The sequence below is a fragment of the Schistocerca nitens genome, chromosome 7 (genome assembly GCF_023898315.1).
Source record: "Schistocerca nitens isolate TAMUIC-IGC-003100 chromosome 7, iqSchNite1.1, whole genome shotgun sequence".
NCBI classification, from domain to species: Eukaryota; Metazoa; Arthropoda; class Insecta; order Orthoptera; family Acrididae; genus Schistocerca; species Schistocerca nitens.
In genome coordinates, this window is record NC_064620.1 from 17,218,089 (window position 1) to 17,230,275 (window position 12,187).

Sequence of the window (12,187 nt, forward strand, 5' to 3'; positions counted from 1 at the left end):
TTAACTAGTTCTAAGTTCTAGGGGACTAATGACCTCGGCAGTTGAGTCCCATAGTGCTCAGAGCCATTTGAACCATTTTTTTGTTGCCTTCATAGATGACGGTTCCGGACACCTTTTCCCATCTGAAGATTATTTTTCTCCTGTATACCGAAAAAAATTGGAGATTTTAGAGGGTTCCTAGAGAAAAATGAAATGCACACGGAAACCCGTGTCCAAAACCGTCATCTGCCGAGGCAACAAAGCATCGCGTTCGTAGGGGACAACGCCTGTCAACGCAGTAGCTAGCCCCACCTTCCCCACTGGGGATCGTGGCAAGCACCACCGGTCATCAAATGACAAACAACACTGCGAGACGTCCCGCCTACGGTCCGTCACCGAACAAAGTCACGTTTGCTGCCGAAGGGGGGGGGGGGGCACAGCGGAACTTAAACACTTTGTAGCGTCGTTGCATGACTTTTCCAGAAACAGGTACGTATTCTCAATCCGTCCCTCAACGCAGCCTCTACAACACCTCGAACTTTGTCATTGTCACTAACATCCTGTATAATTCAAAAAATTATGCTAATTATCACCTATCTGTCATTTGTTAAGAAATTCCACGTCTTATCACTTCTGATGACATATTGCACACAAAAATATAGCTTTCACTGCAACTATAAATATTTATTTACCAATCTTTTACAAAAGACTGTTTAAATTTTAAAAAATCATGTTTTCTTCGTCTTTATATATTTTGCACTTCAGGGAAATGCTCGTAGAACTGGAGTTTTGTTTTAAAATTCGCGCTGGCCTGGAATCGAACCCAGGCTGCCCATGACAGGTAATCATTCTACCGCAGACCCACAGGGCCCAACAAAAAACTGTCCTGTCAATGGGGAATTAAAGACTATCGGAAAACTTTAAAGTCCATTTTATCGATAATTTTTAAGAATGCCATCGGTCAGCTTTGGTGGATTGTTATTTGAGTTAAGAACTTCAACAACCAGTAATAGAAAAAAATTCCAATAAGTGTTTGCCATGTCTCCTTGGCAAGCACTAGGACTTTTCGGGCAACTGTCAGACGATCAGGTAGTGCGGGCAGAGGGGGTCCAGATGTGAATGTTTGGGAGGGAGTTCCTAGTTCCGACATTTGCCCTACACCTAAGGAAGGAGGAGGGAAGAAGACTAGAGTTTAACGTCCCGTTTACTGCGCGGTCATTACAGACGGAGTACAACCTCGGATTATAAAAGGATGGCTAAGGAAATCGGTCGTGCCCTTTACAAAGTAACCATCCCGGCAAGGTAAAGGTCCCGAATTCGAGTCTCGGTCCAGCGCACAGTTTCAATCTACCAGGAAGTTTCACACTAGCGCGCACTCCGCTACAGAGTGAAACGTATCATTCTGGATATACAGGTGCTTCAAAAATACTTTTATGAACTTCGAGGACAGGTTCCTTATACCAAAACAAGAAAAATTAGTTAATGAAAGATGATTTTCAATGGCTTTCCAGGTTCAGCCCAACAACTTCACTTATGTATGCACACATTTGCTTCGTTCTATCCTAGATGGCTTTGTGTTACCTGAGAGAGTTTACACACTCGTCATTCTTCTGTATATGTATTGTATGTAACTGGCGACCTAGAAACGACGGAGAGGCTTCGTCCCCGCCGTAGCCCTCAGTGGTTCACAACCCCACAACAGGCGACAGAAGTCCAATGACTCCACCGCCGACCCACACCGAACCCAGGGTTACTGTGCGGTTCGGCCCCCAGTCGTCACTCCCCCCCACCCGCCCATCCAGGAACGTCTCACACCAGACGTGTGTAACCCCTATGTTTGCCTGGTAGAGTAATGATGGTGTACGCGTACGTGGAGAAAGTGTTTGCGCAGCAATCGCCGACATAGTGTAACTGAGGCGGAATAAGGGGAACCAGCCCGCGTTCGCGGAGGCAGATGGAAAACCGCGTTAAAAACCATCCACAGGCTGGCCGGCACACCGGACCTCGACAGTAATCCGCCGGGACGATTGGTGTCGGGGACCAGCACGCCTTCGTGCCCGGAAAGCAGTGCGTTAGACCGCACGGCTAACCGGGCGGGCTTGTGTATATGTACTAGACGTAGTGTGTTAACTGTTCAGACATGACAGGATATGCATCTCATGAACAGGCAGACTTGATTTTTAAATGCGACTCTGCGAATGGTAATGGACATGAGGCTGCACGGCTGTACCAGATGGCGTTTCCGGATGAAAGAGAGCGGAGTCATTGAACCTTCGATACTATGTATTGTCACATTGCCGAGACAGGATCCACAGCACCACAGACTGCTGACCCACAGAGACCACGTGTTGCTTGTACCCCTGACCTGCGAGTTCTACGGGCTGTCGCAGAAGAGCCAGGTATCAGTAGAAGACAAGTGACCCTAGTCTGTGATGGATCTTGGAGGATACTTGACCGACGTATCCGTATCATCTTCATTCTGTGCGGGGCGTTACACTTCCTATCATCCAACAAGGGAGAACTATTGCTAACCTGCCAATACATTCATGTCTCTCCAGTTGTGTTTGCAGACGAGTCAATGTTTCGAAGAGGTGGAACAACAAATTTCCACAAGCAACACATTTGGAGCGATTGCAGTCCTCAAGCTACAGTACAGGATAGACAACATTAGTTTAAAACTGATGTGCAGACTTTAGAATGGTAAGTGATTTTCTGGCAGGGCCATACGTTCTCCCAGGACGTCTTACAGTTGCTGCCTAGAAGGAACTTATTCAGAGCATCGTCCGAGACATGTTAGAACATGTGCCCCTAAAAGTAAGAAGAAACCTACGGATTATGCACGATTGAGTTCCAGTGTATTTCAGTCTCAGTGTTCGAGACGACAGGTAGATGAGGACCAATTGCATGGCCAGCACGTGCCCCCGAGCACAGTCCTTCGTCTTACTGTCTCTGGGAGCACGCTGAAAAATTGATCTACGCAACAGACCACCTGGCTAGGATCTACCACGACGGATGGATAGGTAGATGAGGACCAATTTCATGGCCAGCACCGACCACAGTCGTTCGTATTATTGTCTCTGGGAGCACCTGGATACAGAAACTCTTATCATTGCGTGATCGAAGCCTCTGACACCATCAGGGAGTATTTGAAGGGTGTGACAGTCCATGATTCGACAAGTGCATGCATGATTAGAAGCGAGAGGGGGAGAATATGTCGAGCGTTTATTATGAGTTTGTGTGTTGACGACGTCCATTCACTTACACTGTAAAGTTCCATTAATAATTCTAAAATAAAGGACTTTCGGATATATATTTATATGATTCCAGAATGAGATTTTCACTCTGCAGCGAGGTGTGCGCTGATATGAAACTTCCTGTGAGATTAAAACTGTGTGCCGGACCGAGACTCGAACTCGGGACCTTTGCCTATCGCGGGCAAGTGCTCTACCAACTGAGCTACCCAAGCACGACTCACGCCCCGTGCTCACAGCACACACACACACACACAGGCAAAGGTCGCGAGTTCGTCTCGGTCCGGCACACAGTTTAAATCTGCCAGGAAGTTTCATATATTTATATGATTTGTTTTTCTTGTTTTGGTGTAAAGAACCTGATTCCAAAGTTTATAAAGGTATTTTTGAAATATATTTATCTGCCGACAGTCAGCAACAGAAATAGTAATGTGGTATCCCCCCCACCTCTCGCCCCCCCAGCGTTGCAGCGTTGTCACTTACAAGGGCAAGCACCGCATGGAGAGAGTGCCGTAGACAGAGAGAGAGAGAGAGAGAGAGAGAGAGAGAGAGCGCACGCCGATAACGGCCCAAAGCACGCACACCGCTAACCGCTACAGCACACGGAGAGAACTGTGCGCGCCGCTGTGTTGCGGGATACGTACGGTGGCGGCGAGCCGCTCGGAGCGGTTGGCGGCCTGGTCCGTGGCCCGGATGACGAGCGTGTACTCGCGCAGCGCCTCGTAGTCCAGCGGCTGCTCCAGCGTCAGCGTGCCCGTCAGGGCGTCCACGGTGAAGGAGGGCGCGGCGGCGGCGGCGGCGGCGGCGGGGGCGGGCGCGGGGGCGGCGGCGGCGGCGGTGCCGAGCGCCGCCCCCGGCGCGCCGCGCGACGCGGCGAGCGCCGCCGCCACCTCCTCGGGCGGCGGCAGCTGGCGCACCAGCGAGTAGCGCAGCTCTCCGTTGGCGCCGGCGTCGGCGTCGCTGGCGCTCAGGTTCCAGACGGCCGAGCCGGCGGGCACGTCCTCGGACAGCTGCACGGTGACGGGGTCGAGCGGCCAGCGCGGCGCGTTGTCGTTCACGTCGACCACCTCGACGCGCACCGACACCGCCGAGCTCTGCGGGTTGTTGCTGGACGACGTGTCCAGCGCGCGCACCTGCCGCAGGGCCGGAGCACGCGTCTCAACCAAACACTCGCGCCTCTCCACAGTCCACAAACTTCCTCGATAACCGACCATGTTTTGGCAGTGTAGCCGATCGTCACTTACGCGTGATACTTCGTGTGGGCAGATGCGAGACATCTTCAGGTGAGCAATCGGAGACTGTTACCGGAACCTAACGTCGGCTACGCGGGCATCCGATGTCAGTCTAAGATGAATCGCCCGAGTATGCCTCGCAGGTGCCCGAGTGAAATATCGTAGGAGGCAGTGTGCGACAACCGGCTACTCTCTCAAATATGATCGACTTATGTCGCCATATTTTGACCTGGTCAGTATCTTACGAGAAACCGGCGAGCTTTTCTCTTTGCAAGTGACCATCATTTCAACAGATTTCATAGTAAGCGATTTTGTGCTAATCCCTATGTAACCAAATAAATCTATAGCATTTTTTATATATTCTAATCTGTCTGCCCTTACAGTTCTCTCCATTTACCACTCCTTCTATTACCAAATCAACTATTCCCACCTGCCACAGCAGATGTTTGATTAACGTGTCCCTCCACTTGGTAAGCGACTTCCATAGACCTTTCTCCACAACTATTCTTCCTATTGCTTCTCTATTTCGTAATTTCCCATATACTTAATGTTTAACGTACTTCGAAAGTACTATATTTCAATCAGTCAAGTTTCTTCTCAGAATTTCTAACGGTCTATGATTCACTTCCATGCAGTGCTTTGCTCCTGATGTACACTTTCAGGAATCTATTCAAATTCTTGCTCTTTCATATCAATGTCAGATACCACTGGAGCTCTTTTAATCAGGAAAGCATTCTCTCCTGTTCAAGCCCACTGTGATATACTCGTATATTCATTTAACTTGAAAACTACACATCGGATCAAACAAAGTTATAATTCCAATTTGTCTCGGAGGGGGACATCAAACGCTACCACACTCGACCTGTCACCCGACCTCGTGCGTGGGTGGCAGGAGGACAAGTTTGAACTCTATAACGACAGCCCCCACTTTTTATCGCTGATTACGATTTTACAGTAACATCTACATACGTTTTGGCTGAAGCGTTTTCTTCATTTCGCGACAGATGGTGCTGTAATCGGAGTAATAGAAATAGGTACACGATCGTAATTTACAACATGCTACTGAATGGCCCTTCGATATCCAAAGGCACGTGGGACCCCCACCTCCATGCTGCGAGGGTAGTACAGTAACCTGTAATTGAGAACTCTATTCGCAGCATTGTATTCTTCCGACATAGCGAACAGGGGATTAGTCGACGCGCCACCGTGGCCGTGTAGCGAATTACGATGTATAGTAACAGGCAGTACACTGCGATCGGAGCTTACGTATCGTGCAGACGTAGAACAGGTAGCGGCTCTAAATATTACAATACTTAGTGCCTGCAAATCTACCTGTCATTTGGAGAACAGAACTGCAAGTGAACGATGAATATCAAAAGTGACTGAAATGATCCTGATTTACGGAAAATGTAAGCGAAATGTTCAGGCCTCTGTTGCCTTGTATGCCGAGCACTTTCCAGAGAAAGGTCGCTCTCGTTCGTTCTTTTAGAAGGTTGCGAACGCCTTTATGTCCGATGACAGCTTACAAACCGACAAAAGGAAACGAAGCAAACGTGTTACAGAAGAAGGGAATGAAATAGCTTTACTACCGGCGGTGCACCACAACCCACGGATAAGCGCCCTGCAATTACGACGTGATTCCCGTATGTCCGTAGGTAGTATCGTCACAATACTGCATTGTGGTAAGTACCGTTGATACGAAGAAGTGTCACTGCATCAAGAACTTCTTGGCGCCGATTTCCATAAGTCGGTAGTGTTTTGTCAATTGGGGCATCAACAAATGCAAACGAGCTCCACGTTCTTTGCCGAGATACTATTTCCCGATGAATCTACATTCACAAACCATCGTAGCGTTAACCAGCATAACACGCTAGTCCCCGCTAGTTACGACAGGTTGATCATCAATGTCGTTGGACGGTTAAGGTATGGTGTGGCATCATGGGGAACAAACGCATTGGCCCACATTTTATCGACGGCACGCTGAACAGATGAAATTATCGAACGTTTTTGGAACAGGAACTACCGGTGCTACTGCTGGATGTTGCCCTGGACGTTCCAGGCCATTACGCAAATGAAGCACGGTAAGTATTAGGCTGTGTTTACACTAGCCGGCGGGCCGGCAGAGGTGGCCCTATCATTTGGCCCGCTAGGTCGCCGGATTTGGCGTCGCCGAAATTCTTTCTGTGGGGATATCTAAAAGATAAGCTGTAACAATAAGTGCCAATAGGTAGTGAAGACAGAAACGTCTGTACTGGCATTCCCGCATAGATGCTTCTGTCCTGTGAACGGTCATTTCAAAAGCAGATCACTGAGTGTATTAAAGTCGGTGGTACTACCTTTGAACACTTACTATTAATGGAAAAGTAGAGCAGCGTTCACTCGAGCCACGCCCACACGTCGCGTAATCCTCTCGTTGGATACGTCGGAGGAATACAGCGTTGCGAATGCGGCTTCCAATTAGAAGTTATGAAATACTGGCCTGTCCTACCCCTGCAGCGTGGAGGTGGGGTCCCATGTGTCATTCGATATTCAAGGATCGATTGAGTAGCATGTCGTCAATTACGGTTGCCTACCCGTTTCTGTTCCTCCGACTACAGTGCCATCTGTGGCGAAACGAAGAAAATGCTTCAGACAAAACGTATGTACATTTTGCCGCGGTATCGTAATCTGAGATAAAAAAACAGGGGTCAGCACTGAAGATTTTGAAGTTGTCCCCCGCCACCCACGCACGGGGTGGGGTGTGCGTTCGAATGTGGTATCACTGACTGTCCCCCTCCGAGACAAACAAATTGAAATTATAACTTTTTTTGACCCACTGCGAAGTTTTCGAGTTATTTCAATGATCTCACTCCGCCGACCTGCGTAACATTACTTTCGAGACAGATAGAATTCTTTCAATTCTCCCATTACTATGCCATTCTCGACTGTGTTTTTAACCGAATCATCGTTTTCCTTTCCGCCACTCATTTCTTTTTCTTTTGTTTATTTATCTGCAACAGCGCCTTGTTAATCTAAAATAGCCGAATGATTCGTTTACACACACACACACACACACACACACACACACACACACACACACACGTACTCCCCCCCCCCACACACACACACATTTTTTCTTGGAGGATGGGTATAATTCCAGAGCTTTTCAAGATCAACACTAGATCGGTACTACTAGGCACCTGAAGGTTACAGTTACCGACAAAGACATTCATAACTGGAGTCGAAAAGTGTTTCGTTAACGGTAAGTGAGACTCTCACAGCACCACCACAGTAAATAAGACTCCGAAGTGATGATGTGGGATATACTACCTGGAAATATGGAAGGACGCTCATGACCACGCAGAAAAATGGACTACCTGGGAATCACTCAATCGAATTCGTTACGTGTTACAAGAAAAAAAATCTCCAGAGATGGGTCTCGATGTGGAATCTGTGATTCGTGAATATGAAGTTGAACAGACTTCAGCTCAGTCACGTGTACCATGGAGGACTTAACAAATGCTGTTGCCCAAGTACTTGACAAGTTCTGGTCTGCATTTGTTTCAGATATGTAGTATTTATTTTGTCCTTAGTTAGAATAAGTATTTTTTTGTTATAGGTTGTTTTCTTCTCACTCTATAAATAAAACAGAATCCAAGAATGGAAAGACCAGCTTCGGATTCTGGCGGTGTAAGCATTTCCAGCACGGAGATTTGACTCATAAAGACAGGAGAGCTAATGAGGTAGAGTTTCTGGCCGCCAGCTTCTACACCAGTATCTGGACCTGCCTGCAGTGCCTCATAAGTTGAAGGGTTGCGAGTCGTTTCGTCGGGAGAGGAAATTATGTTCGGCGGCAGCTCTCTGTGCTGTAACATTGCTGTTGGCTATGTGTCGGCATTATAACCGCCCTCTCTCTTCGACAACATAAACAAAACACACATTCTACTACACGCACTTGCCACAGTGATCAACAGATAAGCTATTCTTCGCATACAGCATTCATTCATGGCGAAGGAAAAGTACCGCTGGGAGCAGTTGCAGAGACCCTCGTTAGTTAGCCAGTAAACTAAGAAGAAAAAAAATATTTCGATTGAGAACTTTCACCACGAATACTGCGTTAGTCCTTGAAGACAATGACTCCGAGGAATGCAACCTTGCGCCGTGCTGAATCGCAAGCAGTACATGGACAACGCCTCGCATATGAAGCCGCCGTGGCACGAATGACAGGCCAAAGGAAATCTGTCACAGGAAGCGATAATTTTCCAGGTAGGCTCACGCTGGAATTCCGTGCAGGAGTGTGTGTTGCTTTGCATGTTGGCACAAAAGCACAGGAATGCAAAAAGAGACCATCAGTCGCCTTCCACGGACTTGATTATAGTACAAGAGAAGCTGAGACGATGAAGAGCGATAACATGCATTACGCCGCTGAAGATTAATGAAGAAGATACCACTGTCTCCTTATGCATGTCAACACATACGCTATGCATGAATCGCAGATGTTTACAAAATTGGAGAAGTGGTAGGCACTTACGAAAGAAAGGCAGTCTATCAGAATTCCAACGAAAGCAATAACATGAAGCTTACAAACTCAACCGTCTTTACTCTTTTTTATCGAGTCACAATAAACGGTGGAACTGTAGAACCCGAACACAGGTTAGTGGAATTGGAAGAAAAGTTAAGTAACATAAGATGGATAAAACGGAGTTTGAAGATGTGGTCAACAATTTTTTTTAATGGGTCATTGCAAACAATATTACAGAAATTGAAGGAATCTCAAACGGAGTAGCCAGACTTTAAAAAATAAAAAATAAAATATTCTATAGAATACAGTCCAGATCTGTACACCAACGTGGTGACATTCTGATGAGAAGACAGATCTCTACGAGGCGTTACAGGAGCAGATAAATGCCAGAATCTCAAACTAGAAGACGTAAATGAAGGTATTTTAATCATGAACGATCTTTGAGAGACGAATTCTGAGTGTGAGACTAGAAATGACAGTCCGCAGCTCGTGGTCGTGCGGTAGCGTTCTCGCTTCCCACGCCGGGTTCCCGGGTTCGATTCCCGGCGAGGTCAGGGATTTTCTCTGCTTCGTAATGACGGTGTTGTGTGATGTCCTTAGGTTAGTTAGGTTTAAGTAGTTCTAAGTTCTAGGGGACTGATGACCATAGCTGTCAAGTCCCATAGTGCTCAGAGCCATTTGAACCATTAGAAATGACAAAAATCAAACACTAGTAGAATTTGTCGAGGATACATTCTTCTCGGCGAAGCCAAGCAGGAAATGAACCTAACAACGACTAATTGGAATTAAGCCTGAGAACTGCTTGTAAAAGATGGCAGTCTTAAATAACTTATAATTTCAAGTGATCTCAGATGCATTAACTTTAGATTAAAAGAGAGCAGGAATACAAACAGATTCAACAGGCAAGAAGTAAAAAGTGTTAATTAAAGAGAAAGTACATTTTCTTTCAAGGTTTAATCGGTCGGAAAATGGAAACCACAGTGATAATCCAAAGTGTTTTATTTGCAACATTTACCTACAGATTCCTGCTGTTTCTCTATACAGCCGCTGCTCCGATTTAGATATTTATCGTAGCGTGGTACCAACTTCGCCATACCTTTGTCATAGAAGGCAGCCGCCTGGGTTTTCTGCCAATTCTCTGCTTTAGGCTGCAGTCCATTGACCGTGCCAAATTGCTGACATCATAGCCAGCAGCTCATGTGAGCAAAGAGATGAAAATCAGAAGGAGCCCAATTCTGGCTGTATGGTGGGTGATCACACACACTTACCACCGAAAACGCTGCAGAAGCGTCTTTGTTGCAGCTGCACTTCGCTTGTTCAGAATTACCCTTCGTAGACGAATTTTTCGAATCGCCTGATCCGACACTCTCTGAACACGATCATCGGCTGACACTCGCTACCACCCCTGGCGGCCTGCATCACAAACGCCTGTACGTTCTGCTTCAAAGTTCCTGCGCCGCGTGACAGGTTACGTTACGTGGGCTGCATCAAATCAGACGGAACCTCTCAGCGTAAAGAAATCGAATGACAGCACGCGCTACTCACTTGGCGACAGCCTCTGCTGATCCACGCATCTTTACGTGCTCACTGCGAGAGCGACGGGCATACTAGAGGCACTGCGCAACACATCTGTGTAAAGCTTCGTCGGATTTTCACTATGGTTTTAATTTCGCCATCGATCGGCCTCAAGAAAAAGCCCTCTTATTTAGAAATAAGGTGGTGCACCAGACTAAATTAGATAAGAACTTCAACGTTTTTAAAAACTGACGATTCCACAGTTATTTAACAAAGGTACTACACGAAAGTACGAGTATGTTGCAGTAACTACAACCGATAGAAAACTGTACAAGTATTCACCGATTTCTTTAAATGTTTCTATAGTTCAAGAGGCGAATTAAAAACGTTGTACAAATGAATCAGTTTTCTTTCTTCCCTCTTCACTCAGAATTCTGAGTCCTCCTGTCTCGCCTGCATCGAGTATTTTCCCCATTTTTGCTGCTGTCCTAGCATATCGTTACTGTCTTTTTTATCTTCATTGGCATGAGATTTAATATTATTATTACATTTACTTTTTGTTATTACTCAAACCATAAGGCTGACACTGTTAAATGGGAGCATACCAGAGGAAACCACCGAAGCAGAAAAGGTCATATGGGTATATGGCCGGAAATATGTTCCAAGGCAGGTACACAAACTTGAAAATGGAGATAAAAGGTCTTTGAGAGTGTATATTTGAATGATAGCGCACTTGAGAACACACAAGACAAGTGGGAATGTTCTGCCTGTAATAGGGTTTGAGCTCCGCACTCAGGAGGTGGTGGCCACTATCTCTCGCCCGCATATTGAGGCAGAACCAGCACTGACGGTTCGCATTGTCTGCGCTACCCACACGGAGGTTGACGGTAGCGCCTATCGTTAAGGTGGTCCCACCTGTGAATAGGGTGGATGACAGAAATCCCAGCACCATGGTGACCCGTGCGACGAACCACTGACAAATCAGCGGCAAACCAGCGAAGAAATCGCCTCCGCGTATGAAGGTCCTTAGGCAATAAGGCCAGCAGGCGTTCTAAGCGGCAGTTGTCGTCGAGAACGTTCGACCGGTCGTCTGCCTTACTCTGTGCTGGCGGGTCGCTTGCGTCGTGCTCATACTGGGGTTCAGCACCTTTAATCTCCATCTTCAAGTGGGCGTATCTCCCTTGCAGTGCATTTCCTTACTTATGACCTTTGTCCTTATCTTCTCAGAGATCGTTTCCTGAAGTTTGTCTCCATTTACGAAAATCACGCTGTACACAAAATCCGCATTAACAACGACAGTAACATTCCAACTTCATTTCTAATTCTTTCTTTTCTTCTCCCGAGTTCTTTCATCCACTTCCACTGTCATTTGTTTCTTGCTTTTCTTGCGTATCCTTCCAAATTTAGTAGTTTGTTCTTAATAGTTTCTTTCAGCTATTTACAATTGCTGAATAACATTTATTGCCTTAACTGTCCTAGACGTCTGTAATTCCAACTGCAGTACTGTTTCCGTCAGTTAAATGAAAGACACTGAACTTAATGGAATCAATGGGAATGAAGTCAGTGATAGGTACTGGCTTGATATGATACCAATGACACAGGGTCCACATCCCAGTAAAGCATAAATTTACATTTACGATGACATATTCATTACAATGCAGCATTTGTTTAAGTAATTAGTTCGCACACATTTCTTAAGGATATTAAAA

At 46.5% G+C, this 12,187-nt stretch overlaps 1 protein-coding gene across 1 annotated transcript in view; it reads right to left on the reverse strand.

The window, feature by feature from the left end:
• LOC126195212 (protein dachsous) overlaps positions 1-12,187 on the reverse strand; it is a 317,104-nt gene that overhangs the window by 126,183 nt on the left and 178,734 nt on the right. Inside the window, exons 12-13 of the mRNA XM_049933731.1 lie at positions 4,135-4,363; positions 3,875-4,029 (exon numbers count right to left, since the gene is read on the reverse strand). Of these exons, the coding sequence (XP_049789688.1) occupies positions 3,875-4,029; positions 4,135-4,363 (384 nt within the window). The remainder of the gene's footprint in view (positions 1-3,874; positions 4,030-4,134; positions 4,364-12,187) is intronic.